This window comes from Syngnathus typhle, linkage group LG3 (genome assembly GCF_033458585.1).
Source record: "Syngnathus typhle isolate RoL2023-S1 ecotype Sweden linkage group LG3, RoL_Styp_1.0, whole genome shotgun sequence".
NCBI lineage: Eukaryota > Metazoa > Chordata > Actinopteri > Syngnathiformes > Syngnathidae > Syngnathus > Syngnathus typhle.
This window is the reverse complement of record NC_083740.1, coordinates 23,349,981-23,371,858: the sequence shown is the minus strand read 5'-3', so window position 1 is coordinate 23,371,858 and position 21,878 is coordinate 23,349,981. Positions and strand designations below refer to the sequence as shown.

The following is a 21,878-nucleotide window of genomic DNA, read 5'->3' as shown; positions in this document are numbered from 1 at the left end:
CTTGAAGCCAGTCACATGAAGGGGTCATTCACCTGTGAAAATCCTCCCATTCAATCCTGCTGTTCCATTCATCTGGATAGGTCTGTAACAATTGGTGTTGGCCTCTCCCAGACTTTTTTTTTGGGTGTACTCTAACAGGTTCATCCAGGATGTGCAGATGTCGACAGGTTAATCAAATAAAATATAGCTTTTATGTGGTTACTGTCTTCCCCCTAAATTATTATTGTTCTTTCCTGTCATACGTTAATGTTTGCTTGCCTTCTCCACTCACACTTTCAATTCCATCAATTTAAACTTCATCTTATACCTACTGCACCTAAAGAGCAAAACCCTCTACACCCCTTTAAAACCTGTTGGTAGAAGTTTACACAATCTGTGAAGAGTGAGTGAACAAGCAGTTTAGTAACTGATTATTAGGATCTTAAAAAACCCTTGGCAATCTTTTTCGATAATATACAACTCCCCCACCAACAACAGCTGTAATCGGTTAAAGTGAACATGAAATTTGGCACTCATTATTTGGGATCTCAGTAAATCTGGCCCATAATGACAATTGTCTGAGCATTCACACAATTGAATCTATTCATATTATGATGAGGTCTTCATTTTCATCATCATTTTACACCAGTGAAAGACAAAAATAACAAATTATTTAAATTCCACAGCATGCTATCTTGGCGAAGAAATTTGTTGAGGTCATGACAAAATACAATGAAGCGCAAGTTGACTTCAGAGACAAGAGCAAAGGACGGATTGCCCGACAGCTTGAGATCAGTAAGTTGCTTTGTATGCATGCTGTAGTTACCATTACAGTTTATGTAAAAAATAAGATTTGTATCACATAAACTCCTAAGCATCGGTATAATGAACACATCTTAATGCTGTGATGATATATTCCATAGTGGTGTTTTTATGCAAAAATCTCAAACAACCTCAAAACAAGCAAACAAAAGCAAAGACAAAAAGAGGTGATTATTAAAACAAACAAAAAAAGCTTCCTTTTATTTTTGTACTTAATTATAGCTGGCAAAGTAACAACTGATGAAGAACTGGAGGAGATGCTGGAAGGAGGCAACTCAACTGTCTTCACTGCTGGGGTAAATATACTTGTTGTACACATCCAGTGGTTCCCTGAAACAAATGTTTAATTCATTTTGTCACCCCAGCTTGTAACTCAAAACACTCATATCTAAAAATCATATTTTCCCCATTGAAGTTCATGGAAATGCCAACAATCCGTTTATAGCTCCCCTAACCCAAAAAATCACAGTGTTGTAATGTGTATGTTCATGCGGAAAAAATAGCACTGTAATATTGTACTAGAGCGGCAGGTTAACACATCTGCCTCACAGTTAGGAGGGCGCAAGTTCAATCCCACCTCCAGCCCTCGCTGTGTGGAGTTTGCATGTTCTTCCCGTGCTTGCGTGGGTTTTCTCCGGGCACTCTGGTTTCCTCCCACAACCCAAAAACATGCTTGGTAGGCCGATTGAGCACTCCAAATTCCCATAAGGTGTGAGTCGGAGCGTGGATGGTTGTTCGTCTCTGTGTGCCCTGCGATTGGCTGGCAACTGGTTCAGGGCGTCCCCCGCCTACTGCCGATGACAGCTGGGATAGGCTCCAGCACGCCCGCGACCCCCGTGGACACAAGCGGTATAGAAAATGGATGGATGGACCACAATCCGTTCCAGAAGGCTGTTCAAGAAGTGAATCGTTCGAATTCCGTAATGGGAAAAAGATAATCCGTTCCAAGCCAAACAAAACGCCTTTTTAAACCTTTTTTTCATTATGTTACACCATAAACTGCATAAATAAGTGAGTAGGTAATGTATAAATAAATAATATAAATAATAAACTGAATTGGTAGAGTACGCTAGGCTGGGGAATGTATTGCCATATCTGTAGCAACTCGCTTGTGTGTTTCATTTTAATAGTTAAAGATATCTTTTTAAATTGTGAGGGGAAAAAAGCACATCAATTTTTTTTCACCAATGAAAGACAATATTTCAAAGATCATGTGAAAGAAAACAGCAAAAACGTTTTCTTAATTTCAAAAAACAAAAACAAAAAAACCCTGCAGAAATTCTAATGAAAGATAACATACAGTATACGTACTGTATCAAAGTTCGTGTGGAGCAAAAACAGCAAAAACATTTTCTTACGTACAGGAAGTATTTTCACCCAAAAATAAGTTTATTGGTCCCCTCCCATAAAATCATCGGGAAACTCGATTAATTCTTTTTTAAATTCAACTGTTTTGCGCACTACTTTCCTCTTTTCACTTGCTTCCTTTAGAGGCATGATTAGAGTTGATGCAATACTCAGAGTAACGAGAATGTAATAACGAACGGAGTCAGTTGGCATGCGTGTCCTCTCGGCTCATCTCGCGAGGTTCGACAACCGAAATTTCGTTAGACATCCAAACCAAAAAAATCTCGAATTTTTTGTTCGAATACCGATGTGTTCAAGAACTACGACGTTCGAAAACCGAGGCTCCACTGTACTAATCTAAAAAACAAAACAAATGTAAAAGTAATTAATAGTTTTTGTCGCACTGTCGATTTGAATGTTGCCCCTTATAGCACGCGTATCTTGGACACAGACATATTGTAAAACACGATTATGGATCTCACTTGAGTTCTTGATAGACTTTTCAGCAGCCATCATATTGCAGGGGGTGGGATTCACAATGTCTCACCTTCTCTCTGACCTCACCAATCCAGCACTAATATGTTAGGATTCTTACATTGTCTGTCTACATCAGTGGTGTACAAACTTTTTGCAAAGCGGGCCAGATTTGGTTAGATGAAAATGTATAGGGGCCAACCATTCTCACCGACATTCCTCAAGATTCAAGATTCAAGAGTTTTTATTCGCCATGTTTGAGCGTGCCAAACAAGGAATTTGACTTCGGTAAATCACACCCTCTGTTCAACATTTAGGTGACTAACAACACTCAGGACATGTGAAAAATGGCACATATTCTCAAACATCCCCTGATCTTAAACTCCCAAAAGAGCAAGGAAAAACCACAGATGGGAAGGTCGCTTATCCAGGATGACCAGTCTGCAATGGATGCAGAGAGGACACATAGTACAAACAGTGTAGACAAATTCAAAAAAGGTGTGGAGAGCAGGATGTTATTGCACAGTAATGACTCTGAGACTCTAAGAGTGGTGTGAGTTCATCAGAGCAACAGCCTGGGGGAAGAAGCTGTCTTTGTGTCTGCTGGTTTTGGCGTACCGAGCTCTATACCGCCGTCCGGAAGGTAGTAGTTCAAACAGACTGCAACCTGGGTGAGAAGAGTCTGTAGAGATGTTCCTTGCACGTTTCCTGGTCCTGGACAGCTACAAGTCTTGGATAGATGGGAGGTTGATTCCAATGATCTTTTCTGCAGTCCTGATTGTCCATTGCAGTCTGTGATTGTCTTGACCATTACCATTGTAAATGAACTTGTAAATATATAACTATATTCTTTGCTGTCTGCAGATAGGTTGATATTGCAAATTGCACTAACAGATAAGTTAAAAATTTAAATAATAATAAATTAAATACAAGTGAACAATTTTATTAAAGTTGAATGATTCGATGTTTTAAGTTTGTTTTATTATTGTTGTATTAATGAGAAGGGTGATATTGGTGTTTGTGACTGCAGTAAACAGGCCAGGTTGCATCATGTCAGACTTTCAATGCAAATTAAATTATTCTCCATTTTATGTTTTCTATTTCAACTTCATACGCAACCAATTACTTCATAATCCCAAAATAATGATCCATGGTCTTTTTATTGTTTGCGATCACTGTGAGTGGATGGCGCGGACACGTAGTGGTGTGGAGAGCAGGGGTGGGCAATTCCGGTCCTCGAGGGCTGGTGTCCTGCATGTTTTATAGGTCTCCCTGCTGCAACACACCTGATTCAAATGATCAGGATTGTTATCTAGCTTCTGCAGACCTTGCTAATTATTTGACCATTTGAATCAGGTGTGTTGCAACAGGGTGACATAGAAAACATGCAGGACATTGGCACTCGAGGACCGGAATTGCCCACCCCTGGTGTAGAGTTAGTATGAAGTAGACAGCTTTCACCAGTAGTCTGTGCTTTTTTTTTTTCCTTTCCCTGTGCAGCGTCATTTCCAGCGTCTCTGATTTTAGCGTCCCCTAACCCTTGGTGTGTGGACATTTGAATGAGGAAGTATCTGTGGCCCTGATTATCTTGCAAACGGACACCTGTGTGCGTGTGAACTGGGAAGGGACGGAGGAGACACGGTCGCAACTGATCATGAGCGCGGCTCATGTGCGCGTTCCCGTTAGGACGAATTTCATTTCTGTGGCTCGCTCTGGGTCGCGTGGGTCCCCGCGAAAGTTCCAGCGGGCAACTTATTATTGATTTTATGGCACAACGCTTTGGGCCAGCCTATATTTAGACACTTCCAAGATGGGGTGCTGCGAAATGGTAGCATAGTTCTGAGCCCTTAACAGTTCCCCCAGGACTATGAAAATAGCTGAACACAAATCCCGAATTGACAAGAAATGAATAGGGGATGGGCGGCTCGGTGGCGCACTGGGTAGCACGTCCGGCTCACAGTTAGGAGGGTGCGGGTTCGATTCCACCTCCGGCCCTCCCTGTGTGGAGTTTGCATGTTCCCCTCGGGCCCGCGTGGGTTTTCTCCGGGCACTCCGGTTTCCTCCCACATCCCAAAAACATGCTTGGTAGGCCGATTGAAGACTCCAAATTGTCCCTAGGTATGAGTGTGAGTGCAAATGGTTGTTTGTCTCTGTGTGCCCTGCAATTGGCTGGCAACCGGTTCAGGGTGTCTCCTGCCTACTGCCCGATGACGGCTGGGATAGGCTCCAGCACGCCCGCGACCCCCGTGGGGACTAAGCGGTTCGGAAGATGGATGGATGGATGGATGAATAGGGGATGAAGCTGTAGAAGTTCAAATAAAAGAACGATAACGAAAGATCGATAACAAAAGAATGATAAGAACCAAACTCAAAGATGAGGAAGCAGATGGAAAAAACAACAGTGCCTGAAAAAGTGACGAGAAAAAAAGCCTAAATTTCCCTCTATTGTTGTTTGTCCGCCCCGTCTTGCATCTTTATTCATATATTATATCATTTATTTATTTATTTATTTATTTATTTATTTATTTATTTATTTATTTATTTATTTATTTATTTATTTATTTATTTATTTATTTATTTATTTATTTATTTATTTTTCTGTTTTTCAAAATGCCAAAACACGTTTGTCAAGCTGACTTGAAACTGTTCAGCCAAAAATGTGTGAGTTGATGGGGGTTGGTGTGGTTGCAGGTTCAAAAACAATGTGATCTCTTTCAGATTATGGATTCAAAAATAAACCAGCAGGCCTTGAACGAGATTGAGGCTCGTCATAAAGACATCATTCGGTTGGAGAGCAGCATCAAAGAACTCCATGACATGTTTGTTGATATTGCTATGTTGGTTGAGAACCAGGTATGTGACAGATAAATAAAAGTTAAACAGATTAGTATTCTCTAAAGGAAGCTCATGTCAACCAAAAACGTTAATTAGAATTTGTGTGCGTACACATTTTGTGTGAAATTAAAAAAAATAATATTCAGCATAACCTAAGTAATGATTAAAGCCTAAATCGACTATTACTTTGTCATTTTATTCAACAACTGAAAGACAATGCAGTGAGGAGTTGTCACGGGCGGAATGGAGGAGGGCGACCAAATGCAGCTTGGACCAGGGTTTATTGAAGGGAAAAGGGTGGAACGAACAAACAGGAGTGCATGGGAGGACTAACTGGCAGGAGACCATGGGAGGACTAATTCGCAAGAACTAACAGGATGGGAGAACAGGATTAACAAACAGGACGGGCTAACAGAGCCTTTACAGGGACAGACTAACAGAGACTTAACAGAATGATCCCACAGGGAGTGACACGCAGACAGGACTTAAATACAAGACAGGTAACAAGGGCCAGGTGATGGTGATTGCACTGATTACGGGTAGACACAGGCGGGGGGGAGTGAGTGCACAGACACGGGACAGAGACATCAACGGAAACCATGGCAACGAACACTGACACGAGGAAACGGTGAGAAGCGGAGACGAGACGTGATAATACCCCCCTACGAGGGACGGTTCCCGACATCCCAAACTCCCACATGGTGTGTGTGTGTGTGCAGGCTGAAGCGCACTGGTCCAAATTACCCACGAACGTCCGGAGTCAGATTTAACTGGGCAGGCGCAGGGTCCGAGCAAGCAGCAACGAAGTCTCTGTGCCCGTAGTGCGCACAGTGGCATATAGGGAGTCAGAACCGCACCTGGCGGCATACGGGGAGACAGAACCGCATACGGCAGCATACAGGGAGTCAGAACCGCACACAGCGGCATACGAGGTCAGAAACACGTGTTGCAGCAGTTGGAGCGGGGTTAGGTGATGATCGCTGGTCCGGTGCCGCTGGGACGAGGTCCGATGACTGTCCGGCGTCACTGGGACATGGTCCGATGGCAGCCGCGGGTCCAGTGCAACTCGGATGAGGTCCAATGGTGGCCACGGGTCTGGCGTCGCTGGGATGAGATCCGATGCCGGCTGCGGGTCCGGGGCCGCTGGGACAAGGTCCGATGGCGGCCGCGGGTCCGGCGCTGCGGAAACGGGAGTAGGTGGTGGTTGTTGGTCCAGGCACTGGTTGCTGTAGTGGTCGGATCGTTCTGTCACGGGAGAAATGGAGCAGAGCGACCAAATGCAGCTTGGACCAGTATTTATTGAAGGGAAAAGGGTGATGGAGGAGAGGATGAGGGGAATAAACAAGCAGGACAGCATGGTAGGACTTACCGGCAGGAACAAACGGGAACTAACAGGACAGTACAAGAGGACTGGCAAACAGGAAACTGGTGGCGGCCGTAGCATCCGCGCCGTCGGGACTGGGTCGGGGGGGCGGCCGTGCGTCATGCGCCGCTGAAGGCCAACTGGGTGACGGTCGCTGGATCCGTACCGCCAGAACTGATGGCAGCCGCAGCATCCGCGCCGTCGGAACTGGGTCTGGGTAGCAACCGTGCATTTTGCGTCGCTGGAACTGGGTCGGGTGGCGGCCACTCGTCACACGCCGCCGAAGGCCGACTGAGTGACAGCCGCTGGATCCGCACCGCCGGAACTGGTGGCAGCCGCAGCATCCGCACCGTCGGAACTGGGTCGGGGGGCGATCGTGCGTCTTGCCCCGCTGGAGCCCAGCTCTGTGGCGACCATGCAGCAGTTGCGGGAGCGGGCAACGGTTGGTCCAAGCGCTGGTCGCTGTAGTGGTCGGATCATTCTGTCACGAGTTCGGATGGGGAATGGAGCAGGGCGACCAAATGCAGCTTGGACCAGGGTTTATTGGCGAACTCAAAAGGCAAACTGACATGACTTAACAAAACAATAACTTGAATGACTGACCGGGACATGAAACAAGAAGACAGCAGGACATGACGACAGCAACAGGAACCAAAAAGACATCGTGACACGAACACACAACGCACGCACACACAACAGACACGCAACAGACAAGCAATGATCCGACAAGGAGTGACACACAGACAGGACTTAAATACAAGACAGGTAACAAGAGGCAGTTGAGAATGATCACACTAATCATGGGCACACAGGAGGGGAAGGGCGAGCACACAGACATGATCGGGGGCGAGTCGTGACACAAGTATGTTTTTGGGATGTGGGAGGAAACCGGAGTGCCCGGAGAAAACCCACACGGACATGGGGAGAACATGCAAACTCCACACAGGGAGGGCCGGAGGTGAAATCAAACTTGCGCCCTCCTAACTGTGAGGCGGACGTTGTACCCAGTGCCCCACCGAGCCGCCCAGCCCTTGTTTTAATTATACATAATTTTATCCTGCCCGATTGTGGTTAATCACACTGTTATGCAATCTAAAGATTGATTGAACCAACAAAGTTTCACTTTAAAAACTAGAGTTTAAATTTCATTGAACCAAACTTTAGACCAAGTTTAAAATAAAACTCCTCTTTAGAACTCATCTTAATTTGTACTATTAAAACAAATTTGATTTTAACTATTTTATAAAATATTGAATTTTCTTGAAGAAAATCGATTGGGGGGCAGCTTGGTGGTGCACTGGTTAGCTCATCCACCTCACAGTTAAGAGGGTGCAGGTTTGATTCCACCTCCGGCCCTCCCTGTACGGAGTTTGCATGTTCTCCATGTGCCCGCGTGGATTTTTTCTGCGCAATCCGGTTTCCTCCCACATCCCAAAAACATGTGTTAGGGTGGTGCTCACTCTAACTTATTTTGCAAGAACCACACTGGAGTCAAGTTAGTCATTTTAGACACCTGCAGGCGGAGAGTTCACTCGTCGCTGTGCTTACAGCGATGGTCGAATGAAGTCTGACTCAGGCCTCGTCAGGTGCTTATTTATTGAGAGAAACAGAGTGGGGTTGAAAGTGGGGGTGTTGGAACACACAGGATAGGGTGGAGACGCTCCCTTGCTGATCAAAGCATAGCAGGGGGCCTTTTACGACTTTCTGTAAACAAAGCAACTTTGATTGCTTCCTCTGGGTCTAGTCAATCAGTTGAAATGATCTTAGCACTTTGGTAAACTAATTTTGTCTAGACAGGACAAACTAGTTAAATTATTACAGGTTACATTCCAACATAATCATACGATGAAGATATTCTGCAAACCCTAACAACATGCTTTGTAGGCTGATTGAGCATTACAAATTGTCCCTCGATGTGAGTGCAAGGGCGAATGGTTGTTCGTCTCTGCGTGCCCTGCGATTGGCTGGCAACCGGTTCAGGGTGTCCAACGCCTACTGCTCGTTGACAGCTGGGATTGGCTCCAGCACGCCCACAACCCCCGGGGGGACAAGCGGAATAGAAAATGAATGGATGGATGGATGGATTTGGACAACTGTGGATTTAGTTTTTAGTTTTTCCCCAATTATATCTATTATGCCAACTGTCAGGCAGTTACTGCCAGTGTATGCATCATTTCTTTGTCATCATGTTGTCTGGTTTTTCTTCTATCTTCTATTTGCTCCATTAATTCGCTCAGCAAGTTGTTGTCAAAGAAGGAAAAGTTTAAGATGCCAAGCCATTATAATGTAGCAGATCAAGTGAACAAATTACAATAGGCAAACGTTTTTGCTAACTAGCAACAATGCAAGATTCAGGGGAGAGTCAGGGGATTCAAAACGTCATAATGACAAGAAACGGTGTTCGCGAGTGTCTAGCAAAGGTTTTTGTAACTTCGGATAAACCCTCACAATAAAACAACATTCTTCACATCCAAAGAAACGGTGTTCCCGAGTGTCTAGCAAACGTCTTTGTAACTTCGGACCTCGTAACCCTAACAAAAAAACAACATTTGTTACATCCAAATATTTGCAAACCAAACCTTTGTTCCTCTGTCAGATACAAGCCATAATGTTTTATCGAAAGAGAAAAAAAAGAGCACCTGTCGACACAGGGGGCTTGACAATGGTGTAGCGACAGCCTCTACATTTAAATCCATAATTTGTTGTTTATTATTATTTCAATATCCACGATCATCTCTGTAAATTGGATTGAATTGAGTTTTAATTTCGTTAAACTGATTTTTACTAAACTGAGATGGAACGATGCAACAGAGGTCTTCTTAATTTTAATCTTAATAAACCAGATCACCTCACTTTCAAACATGGTTTTACTAATCCCTGATTAAAGTTAAAATTTTGTTGGTGCAACCCACCGTAAGTGCCGTGAATGAATGACTCTGGAATCACAATTTTTATCTGTCATCTTGAGAATGTGTGCCTGTGTTTGCTCTTTATTTCTTGCCTTCCATTTTTTAGGGTGGCATGATTGACAGAATTGAAAGTAACATGGACCAATCAGTGGGCTTTGTAGAAAGAGCAGTTGCTGACACCAAGAAAGCAGCCAAGTTCCAACAAGAAGCACGCAGGGTAAGTTTGGCTTGATTTTCTCAAGTAACTTATCTTAAATATTTCACTTGTTATAGCTTACTAATATCAGAGTTTTATATGAGATCAAATAATCATAGCACAATGAGAATTAGGGTGATGGTTACTGTTTTTTGTACATACTCACTGTATTACTATTTTGAAATAAATCGACAAAGTTTATTTTAGGAATAACAAGAAATATGATTTTAAATATTGTACTAAATAGTACATATATGCACTGGTGCCTTGATTTAATAAAGTCCTGATTTACAATGTTTTTGAGGTATGGTTTTGGTGGTGGGGGAGGGGTGCACTTCTAGCACCACTCCAGTGGTAGGAAAAAATGGAGCAGTAAAGTTGGAACTACATTGTGGAACCTTGGGTCACTAACAAATTGGCTTACTAAATCTCTCCATAATTCATGCCAATCCACCCAGCGGGTCTGCAAGGTGTGAGCACAAACTGTCACTGCTGACTACTTAAGAGATTCAGATTTTGTAACCTTTTTAGAACTTTAATTGCTAAGCTGATTTTATATTATTTTCACAAGAATTGAATGATTTTATAGTTTTCCTCCACTCCAAAAAACTGACAACAATTTTCAACGATCTTACTTTTTTTCTTCTTTTTACAACAATCTTGACAGCCAGAGGGGCATTTTGAATAGTATTTTTGTTTTGTAGGCATAGTTAAAAAAAAAAAAAAATCAACAACAGAGTGACGGTCATGAAGGGCGTGGACAGAGGTGAGCAGTTTACCAAATTTTTATTCTCCGTCTTTTGTCCGCAACTTGGGCACCCTTCCGTCCTTATTCATAATACCGTATTTTCCCCACCATAAGGCGTTTTGGGTTAAAATGTGGAGACTCAATTACAAGAGTCATTTCTGTACTTAACCCACACATACGACGCACCGCATCATAGGACGCATGCATGCATATGGTATAGAAAAAAGGTAGTGGGAACACGACAGCGACTATTGTTGTACTTCATTCAACTATTTAACAATGTACAGGACTGTACTTACATTATTGTTCAGCAATATTTATCAACAAAACCATCAAAGTCTTCATCTGCTGTTTCCGAATCAAACAGCTCGGCAAGTTTGCCATTTAACATGCTAAGTTCCTTCTCGTCATTGTTGGAGTCAGTCTTGTTGTAATGATCTTGGCTTTCTAGAAAGCACAGATAACAGTTAAAGCTGATGCCTTTTTTCAGGCATCCACATTTTATTCACATATGATGGCATAACTCGCTCGGCGCTGCCTCTGAATCTTAGTAAACTTTTTGGTCGTTAATGAGAAATGCCAGTTTTAGTAAACGTGTGGTTGTTGTCTGTCATTCATTGCTCTCACGCTGCTTGCAACTTGACTATGAATGCCCTGTTCACACCAATGTCCAGTCGTTGGAGTTCCTTTGTTAATCTTCCTGGAATGATGGCAAGATTTGCCGTTGATGTGGAATGCCAGTTTTAGTAAACGAGTGGTCGCTAACATCCATTACTCCCACACTGCTTGGAACTTGACTTTGCCCTGTTCACGCCAATGTCCATGTCACAATCAAGGCAGGGCGACCAAGTGCGGCACGGATCTTTATTGAAAAGGGCAAAGGGGAAGTGGAAGACTGGATTGATAGTCCTGGTCAGGGGCAAGCAGGTGGTCAGGGCAGGCGGCGATCAAAGCGTGGTCAAAGATGGGCATGTGGTCAGGACAGGCGGCGAGCAAAGCGAGTTGGGTCGGTACACGGGCAACATCGGCAACGGGAATCATTCGGGCAGAGCACAGTGAGCACAGGGGTGGCGTCACGGGCAGGGTAAAAGAATGACCTGACAGAGTGAAGACGAGAGTCCGGAGTTTAAATAATCAGTACGCTAAGCGGGAATAGGTGCCGGTGGTCATCTTGATTGTGTGGGCACTGCCATGACCGGCCGATGCAGAGAAAAAGGAGCAGCTAGGTGGCAGGTGACGCAGACACGTGACTGTCTAGCAGTTGGAGTTCCTTTGTTAATACTCCTGGAATGATGGAAGAATTCTAATTCATTTTCTGAACTTGGCTTTTACAGCAGTTGTGAGATGCATGGAGTCTCAGATGAACAGGGAGGGCCATGTGTGAAAGAAAAACACCCGGTCTCTTCATGTACAACTCTTTCAGCCACCCTCTCATTTTCTCCTTATACATCCAGCCCTATTGATTTCCGGTATCAGTGACTCTGGCTGGAAACTTCTTTAGGCAGCGTCTTCATCTTAAAAAAAATACTGTAGGTGATAGTTTTTGTCCATTACCATGGCAACCAAGCACAACTGTGAAAGAAAACCTCTCGTGCCCTGTTTGCATATTGCTACAATCCGTGCTGGTCCACTTTTTCTGTACAGTATGCAGTATAAAAGACATATGGAAAATAATGTATAAATAATATAAATATGAAATGTGTGTGTGTGTGTGCGTGTGTGTGTGTGTGTGTGCGTTCCATCAGCACACAGGGCGTGTGATGCGTCAGTGCAGTAGTGTTGGAGTAGTAGTGCCTGTAGTTTGTGCATGCTGCATGCTGCCTCTGCTTGCCACTTTTCTGCTTTCAGCTACCGCCACCGGCTAGCCCTCTGTTTCCGGGGGTGAAAAGAGGAGCCGAGTGTGTAAGCCTCCTCAGCCGGTACACAGCCTCTCCATTGCCAAGACTTGCACACGCCTCCTCGTGGCCACACACGGTAACTGGCACGTTGCGGTCCCAGGCTAAGTTGTGCAGGATCTCAGAGCAGCAGTGGGCCCCAGAGATGTGGCATGTAGGCCCACCGGTGTGTGGACACGCCCTACTGCCCATCAACCACTGTCCCGGCTGTGGGTAAACAGCTCCAGCTATGGGTAAATAGTGAAGACCTCAAAGGTGGACCAGGCGGAGGATGATGGCTGACCTGAGGGGTGGCGTCACAACGGCTGGGAAGGCGGATGAAGGCTGCAGCAGAAAAGGGTCACCAGTCGTCTTGGTCTCCTTGCCACTGGACTCTGACCCCGATCTGTCAAGGACAGTGTGGTGACTGTCTGTGCACCAGTCTCCCCACTTTAAACAAAGTCACGCACAGGCGTCTTTTTCAGGAAATCCACCTTACATCCCGGATTAAAGTCCTGTGGCGACCAGTAAGTGGCAACGGGGGCAGGATTGTGAAGTCTGGAAGCCCCTAGTCACAAGCTGGCACATCAGGCGGTGGATGTTAGATGATCGTTGGGCTCTTGGACCGAGGCAGATAGAGCTCTTTGGTAGCTGCATCTACGACTGAGCAGCCCTTTTTAGGATCCACTCTGCTCACCCCTGAGGGGGAAGGGGCTAGAAAAGGTGCCCTAAACATAGCCTGCCTCAAACCTCCCGACTGGATTACTGCGTTCAGAGGGATCACCAATATGCGGTCGAAAACACAGAAACATGAATTTTGGAGCATGGAATGTGCGCACACTAATGGACAGTGTAACCAGTGATAGGCCGGAGAGGAGAACCGCCATCATTGCCAGGGAATTGAGAAGATGCCGGATTGACATAGCTGCTCTTTCAGAAACCCGGCGGGCAGAGGAAGGTCATCTGAAGGAGGAAAAGGGTGGATACACTTTATTTTGGAAAGGAAAGGCCACAGATGAGCCTAGGATCCATGGGGTTGGTTTTGCCATCAAGAACCAACTGATCAGTCAGCTCTCTGAACTCCCTGTGGGAATCAGTGAGCGCCTGATGACCCTCCGTCTGGTGCTGGTCAACAACCAGACGGCAACAGTTCTTAGTGCTTATGCACCTACCCTTGCTTCCGATGAGGACAGAAAAGAGGCCTTCTATGCCTGTCTGGATGATGTATTGTCAAAAATCCCCAAAGAGGACAAGATTATTATATTGGGAGATTTCAATGCCAGAGTGGGCCGGGACCACCACCTCTGGAAGGGCACCATTGGAAAGGAAGGCATTGGAAACATCAACTCCAACGGGGTTTTGCTTCTTAGCAAATGTGCTCAATACGACCTTACCATCACGAATACCATCTTTCGCCAGAAGAAAAAACTCAAGGGTTCATGGAGACACCCTCGCTCTAAACAATGGCATCTTATTGACTATGTCATTGTCAGAGCCAGGGATCAGCGCGACGTGAGCATCACAAAAGCCATGATGGATTCAGAGGCCTGCTGGACAGATCACCGCCTGATACGATTCACGATGTCCATCAAACTCAAGAGGAAGAGGAGACTGCAAAAGAAGCTGAGCCGGCAGAGACTAAACCTCGAGACCCTGAACAACACTGCCGCCCTGCAGCTGTTTCAGGCCTCTCTTGGAGAAAGCCTCATTCAGGAATACCCTGAGGACATCGAAGAACACTGGAGCCTGCTCAAGTCTTCCATCCTCGACACCTGCCGTGCCACTCTCGGGTACAAGGCCAGAAAGCATCAGGACTGGTTTGATGAGAACGACACAGAGATAGAACAGCTCATCTCCAAGAAAAGGGAAACCTTTCGTGTCTGGCAAAATGACATCACCTGCACAGCAAAGAGACAGGCCCACTCCAAAGCCAAGGCTGACGTCCAGAGCCGGGTGAGACAGATTAAAAACTCCTGGTGGACAGAAAGGGCACTGGAAATCCAGAGTTTGGCAGACTCTGGTGACACCAGAGGCTTTTTCAGCGCTACTAAGGCTGTCTACGGCCCAAGCCATCGCGGGCAAAAACCCCTACGCTCTAAAGACGGGCAGGAGCTGTTGAAGGACAATGAGTCCATAAACAACCGGTGGAGAGAGCACTTTCAGGAACTCCTCAACCGTGACAGCACAACTCAGTCAGATTTCCTCAGTCACATCCCTCAGAGTCCCATCAGGGAAGACATGGGTGAACCTCCCACTTTAGTAGAGGTCCAAGATGCCATCAGGAGCCTGAAGAACAACAAGGCCTCTGGGCCAGATGGGATCCCAGCTGAGGTCCTAAAGGAAGGTGGACTAGAGCTCCAGCGCCACCTCCATTCCCTCTTTCTGAAGGTCTGGGCAAAAGAAGTACTCCCCTCGGAGCACAGGGATGCTCTGATAGTGACCATTTTCAAGAAAGGGGACAAAGCAGATTGCGGAAACTATAGGGGCATCTCGCTCCTTTCAACAGTTGGCAAAGTACTTGCTCGTGTTCTTGCCAATCGCCTACTGGCACTGTCTGAGGAAATTCTCCCAGAATCGCAGTGCGGTTTTCGCCCATCTAGAGGCACTGCAGACATGATTTTTACAGCACGCCAACTCCAGGAGAAATGCCGTGAGCATAAACAGCCTTTGTTCATGGCTTTCATAGACCTTACAAAAGCCTTTGACACGGTGGATCGCCAGGCCCTATGGAGCATCCTTCTGAGGTATGGTTGCCCGGACAAATACGTCAGAATACTGCGTTTATTACATGACGGAATGACAGCCACAGTGCTCAATAACAGCTTCTTGACTGAGCCTTTCACTGTAGAGACAGGGGTCAAACAGGGATGCATTATTGCACCCACCCTGTTCTCTGTCTTCATTGCCGCCATACTCCACCTCATCAACAAAGAACTACCACACGGAATCCCAATATGGTACAGGACTGATGGCGGGCTCTTCAACCTTAACAGGTTCAAAGCCAAAACCAAGATCAGAACCACCACGGTCGTGGAGCTCCAGTATGCAGACGATAATGCCATTGCAGCACACTCTGCAGAAGACCTCCAGGGCATCCTGAACTCCTTCGCTAAGGCATACAGAGCCCTGGGTCTGACCGTGAACATCAAGAAGACCCAGGTGTTACATCAACCCCCACCCAACCAGCCATCTACTCCGCCCATCATAAATCTGGACAACACTGCACTTGAATATGTTCACCATTTCCCCTACCTCGGCTGCTTTCTCTCCTCCAAAGCGGACATTGACTCCGAGCTCAACCATCGCCTGAGCTGTGCCAGTGGAGCCTATGCCAGACACCGGAAAAGAGTCTTTGAAGACCGAGACCTCCGGGTTGACACCAAGCTCCTGGTTTACAAAGCTGTGGTTCTCCCCAACTTACTTTACGGGGCAGAGTCATGGACAACCTACAGCAGGCACCTAAGAGCTCTTGAACAACACCACCAGAGAACCTTGAGGAAAATACTCCGGATCAAATGGGAGGACAGACGCACAAACATCAGCGTTCTGGAGGAAGCCAGGATACCGAGCATCACCACCTTAATAATGCAGCACCAACTCCGATGGACAGGACATCTCATCCGCATGGCTGACACCCGCCTCCCCAAACAGATGTTATACTCCCAGCTGGAGAGAGGTCCGCGAGCCCCGGGCGGGCAAAAGAAACGTTTTAAGGACAACCTCAAGACCAATCTCAAGAAATTCCAAATAACATCTCGGGACTGGGAGAGCATCGCCTTGAACAGGAACTGCTGGAGGGCAGCGGTGCAAGAAGGTGCAGCACATCACGAAAAGGAACTCCGCCGTGTCGCAGAAACCAAACGACAACTCCGAAAGGAAAGACAAAAACAGGCTCCAGCACGACCGCAACCCACCACCACTTTCCCCTGCCCACACTGCACAAAAATATGTGGATCCCGGATTGGCCTCTACGCCCACCTGCGGACCCACAAGTAGACAACCCTGAGAAGAAGACCGTCATACTCGTCCCGAGTGACCGCCGATGATGATGATGATGATGATGATGATGATGTATGTGTGTCACATATGTAGATGTAGCTAAAGTATACATGCTGTAAATATTGTTTTAGAACTCTTTTATTATTAACTTTTTTATAACAAGGTACAAGTCTACATACTGTAAATATGTTTTTAGAAATCTTATTATTATAAAAAAAATCTTACAAGGTACAATACTGTTAATGTTTTTAGAATATTTTTTATAACAAGGTACAAGTGTACGTACTGCAATTGTGTGGGCACTCCCTGCCTTCTGCTAGTGTGCGGGCAACGTTCGTGCCATAATTCCTCAATTTAGAGATTTTATTTTTAATTTTTGATTTTTTTTGGGGGGTGGAAAAAATCTGCAATGTACTGAAGCCATGATAAATGAACCGCAATATAGTGAAGGATGACTGTATATTTATCCCTGTCCATAGTTCTCATTGAAAAAGGGCTTCCGCCAACAGTCCGTCCCTATTTCCATCGTCAGTCCTAAGATTAAAATGGTTACCGTATTTTCCACTCCATAAGGTGCACCTAAAAGCCTTTAATTTTCTGACAAATCTACAGGGCGCATTCTAAGAAGGTGAGCCTTTTGTCAGCCCCGAGATCCAAAATCAGTAAATGTTGTGCGGCTGCCGACACAGGGTCGTATACGTAAAGAACAGTACGTAATACTCAAAATATGTAAAATGACAGCGATTAACCAATCAGAAGACATTACACAATATGGAAAATACGTACACTGGAGTGGTAAACCACTCTGAGAACATACGTAATATGTAGAGTACGTACTTACCGCCGCCTCAACTGATAAATACTGATTCGTGCATTGGTTTGGCTAAGGACCCCTGAAAATAGCATTGGAGAAATAACATACTTACAAGCTACGGGTCATCAGTTGAGGCAGCACATGGTAAGAGAGCTTCCGTGAGAAAGTTTCACAACAAAGGCAAACACATTTACACATTCACTCTGAGGCAGCGCTGAGCAAGTTATGCAAGTTATGTGAATGGATTGTAGATGCATGGGTAAAGGTATCAGGTTTAACTGTTGTTCAACCTTTATGGAGATCCTGGATCATTGCTGAAAGGCAACTTGACAACGAGACTGACACAGACAATGACAAAAAAGAACGTGGCATGTTTAATTCAGATGCAGAAGATGAGGACATCTATGGTTTTGTGGATAAAAACTGGTTAATAATGAGTATATTCCTAAATAGAATAAAGTACAACCGAACTCACTGACTTGCTCTTGTTACCTTTTTTGTATACCGTATGTTTTTGGCAGCATGTGCCCTATAATGCGCTGTACAATATGTGGGTTAAGTACAGATATAGCCCCCATTGTTGAGTCTGCGGCTTTTAACTCAAAGCACTTTATAGTGCGGAAAATATATTACTTTAACCAGGATCCTGGTCTGAATTGAAGCCAACTTTTAATATTATGAGTACCATATTGGCCCGAATACAGGACGACACTGAATATAAGACGACCCCCTCTTTTTCAAGACTCAAGTTTGAAAAAAGACTTTTTGAACACCAAATTAAATGTTTATACAGAAAATAATCCCAGTACATCTGAAACCAAAGATTATAACAATATATTTGAGAAAAAAAGCATGTTATTTTGCCTCATTCAAATCATGCAAAAACTGTCTATCACAAATTAATACGTAACTTAACATTTAAATATGTAAACTAAAGTGCAATCACATTTGTAAATGAATGGCTTCTGGTTTTTGAAATGTAAATAAACCAATCTACTGTGATAAAACAACAAAATTGCAATAACTGCATTAACCATCAAAGTGAAGTCTAACTGTAACTGTAGTCTTGAAACAAATCTGAATAAGGAAAAACATTGCAATAAAACAATGCAAACTGCTACCGCTACCGACTTAAGGCGCGGTGACGTAACTCTCCAAAATTTTAACATCATAGGAACCTTTCTAACAGCTATTTTTATTTTTATTCTTCGTGACAGGGGTTCGCTTTGGCCTGGGGAGTTAAGTTCAGCATTCACTTTGAAGATATCTGGCGCCATCTAGCGTTGTGAATGGGTATAATGTCTAGACCCCGAATGTAAGACGACCCCCACTTTTTCAGTTTTATTTCAATGCTAAAATCACCGTCTTATATTTGGGGTAATACGGTATATCGATGTTAGTAGGCTAGGTTCAAGTATCATGTCATGCCAAGTTTATTTATATAGACTAAAACACAGAAACATCTCAAATGGCTATTCATCCCTACAGTTGACAAATATTCTTGACATCTCTTGATCATAACCCTTCAGAGGGCAAGGAAGAAATTTAAAATATGGATGGATGGAAAGAAGTTGACCATGCAGTGTCTCTTACCTGAAGGTATCTCTTGATATTCAATGTGCTCACAGAGCTTTGACCCAAAAACCAGGATCCAAATTTACAGGACATTTCAGTTCAGGCTGCTGAGCAGGTAGGACGCTCTCAAGGATACAGCTGCAAACTGTTGATGAGCCAAAAACCAACTACCAGGCTGCATAAATTATGTAGCCTGTTAAAGCAGACAGAGAAAGAATATGGAAAACCTCCAACTTTTATTGCCACAAAAATCAAAGAGTGATGGTGCCAAAGAAGATTCACTTACATTTCCAGAATGCAGCATTTCCAGAATGCTCTGGAAAATCAAGATGGGGATAGAAGCTAGGATGGAGGAGATCTAATTCCTCAAAAATGAGAATGCCAAGAAGGATCAGCTGATCAAAACCCTCACCAGCAGTGTAGAAGAGCTTGATGAGCAGAATAAGACCAAATATGTAATCATCACTGGTCTCAAGATCGCACCAAGAAGCAACGCCGGGTCACTGAGACACCAAAACAATGTGGATGATGACTACAACCGATCCGTGGAACAGCAAGCGGTGGAGTTCTTATCAAAAAAACAAACGTGAACTGATGCCACCTGCTTCCCAAGAGAGGAGTCACCGGTAGTTGAGTCACGACAACTGTGCCGTGCTACTTACATTCACAAGCAGAAAGCACAAAATCGTTTTACTGAAACGGAAAAAATCTGATGGAATCAAATGATTATATCAATGAGAATCTCAGCAAACAAACTTCATCTGTTGATTGCTTGGCGAGCCCGTCAACTAAAGACTTTTGGACATCCAACTGCAAAATCTACATAAAGCCAAATGGATCATCTACAGAGAATACCACACCGGTCCAGATCAGAGTACTGGAGGAGTTGGACAAATTGGCAAATTGAGGTATGTCAAGACCTATGGAAAAAAATTCCATAGCCCCAGCTCATGCCACAATCAAATTGAACTGCAAGAACTGTTGGATTTGGCTAACGCTATGACAACATAAACTTGGAAATAATTCACCATCCAAGATTAACCAGTATCTTTATTAATCTTGGATGGTGGATGGTTAGCCGCATTTATTTGGAAGGAAAGCTGTCCGCAATTCATTGCAAGAGCAGGAGTTTAAATGCCAACTTTGAAACAATACAGGAATATCTATTGACATTGGGATAAGCCCTTTAAAATTAATTAATCAGAAACTTGGACTAAAGATGGTATTTGTCCACAAGAGAAAGATCAACAAATCTAGTGGAGTGCTTTATATAGAGACATTAGATTGTCAGTGGTGGTAGAAACATATTTGAATGTGTATCAATTGAGATCAGTATAAAAAAAAAGTAATAATCACAACTAATTTATTTGATCTGAATCAGAAGGAGGCCTCCCTGTGTAGAGATCTCCACACTAAAATGGAGATGTCTGCATCTGGAGGCCTTAAAAAACAGTGAAGAGTTCATTCAGGGAATATACGTACATAAATTCTCAAATGGAATTTAATACCAACACAACTTTGAGTTGCAAATATGACAACCTTTCAAACTTCAGGGATAGGGATTACAAATAAAGTTACAGATTATTGTATTTTCTCACGCAACTTTCTGAGTGGGTAAGTGCAATGAAAGGACAAAATGTTTCTTCATTGTTAAAGGTAGAAAGAGGACATCCCACTGTTGCAATATAGATGATTGATCTTAGCCTACAACTATGGCATTACATTTTCCTTAAGTACAACATCAGAAATGAAGTTAGAAAAATTATATTTTCCTAAACTGTATTGTATTCTGTATATTTATTATTTATTGTTGTTCACTCTCTTACAACTGGAAATTATGTGCTGTGACAGATCATCTATCTTTGCAGGACCCAGGAATTTGAAACCAAAATATCTTGAAATCACACAGTCATTCTCTAAAAACCTAATGTGTATGTTCATTTTTTCTCTGTGTCACTCGTAACTCGCTTCTTCTTCTTGAAGTATGACGCTAAACAAAACTTGACATAGCCAGTCTGTCCTTGCTGCACGCAAAGCTTTTGGCGATTGGTGGGGAGCTGTGGAGGTTTGCGGTGATGTAGCCGTCCCACTACTGCAGAAGATTGAAACGTTAAACTGCCCACCCCGTCGATGTATCCTTAATAGGGGTGTAACGATTCATCGATACACATCGATTAATCGATATAATGCTCTACGATTTGTTGGCATCGATGCTAAACGTAAACATCGATCTATATCGCCCGTTTTTTACCTCGGACATTAGACACGACTTTATTTTGAAATCCAGTTCATTTTTGCTTGCTTCCTCTTTCCGGGAGCAGGCACGTGAAAGGGGAGCCGACAACTACGCGGCTCCCGGGCTGGTGCTATGGCTAGTGTCCTAGAAGACGAGGAAAGTTGCTCCCCTTTGGGCTTCAACTCATTCGTTTGGAAGCACTTTGTAATTTCCTAAATAAAGAGTTTGCAGTACCTTGTTGATTTTGCGTATGAATTGTTATAAATCAGGATATTGTTCTATATCGATCGCAAAGCACTATATCGTGATGTATCGTGAATGAATCACAGCAGGCTTTAAGATATCGGCAAATATCGTATTGTGATTCTTTTTATCGATATATCGTATCATGACAAAACCCGCAATTTACACCCCTAATCCTTAACTGTTGGCTAGGGTTTGACTCCATGCACGACGTGACGGCATTCAGCCTCATCCAGACAATATTCACGTGAAAAGAAACATATATAAGTCGCTCCGGAGTATAAGTCGCATTTTGGGAGAAATTTATTCGACAAAATCCAACACCAAGATTAGACATGAACAAGCGACAACAGGCTAAAGGATAGGTATGCTAACGTTACATAAACACAAACGAAGAGCTGAGAACGGGCCTGACATAACATTCAGAGTTATTCAAATAACTATTACATAAATAACACGTTTAT

General features: G+C 44.0%; 1 protein-coding gene and 1 long non-coding RNA gene across 2 annotated transcripts in view; one reads left to right on the top strand and one right to left on the bottom strand.

Annotated features, from left to right (window-relative positions):
- LOC133150952 (syntaxin-3-like) overlaps window positions 1-21,327 on the top strand; it is a 75,373-nt gene extending 54,046 nt beyond the window's left edge. The window contains exons 7-11 of the mRNA XM_061273592.1: window positions 666-774; window positions 1,024-1,097; window positions 5,341-5,475; window positions 9,836-9,946; window positions 21,257-21,327. Coding sequence (XP_061129576.1) covers window positions 666-774; window positions 1,024-1,097; window positions 5,341-5,475; window positions 9,836-9,946; window positions 21,257-21,319 — 492 coding nt within the window. The 3' untranslated portion in view covers window positions 21,320-21,327. The remainder of the gene's footprint in view (window positions 1-665; window positions 775-1,023; window positions 1,098-5,340; window positions 5,476-9,835; window positions 9,947-21,256) is intronic.
- On the bottom strand, window positions 12,696-13,193 carry LOC133152086 (uncharacterized). Its single transcript, XR_009714058.1, has 3 exons — window positions 13,047-13,193; window positions 12,852-12,953; window positions 12,696-12,775 (listed from the first exon to the last, which is right to left on the bottom strand). It is a non-coding gene; the product is annotated as an uncharacterized LOC133152086 (long non-coding RNA).
- Window positions 21,328-21,878: the final 551 nt, after the last annotated feature.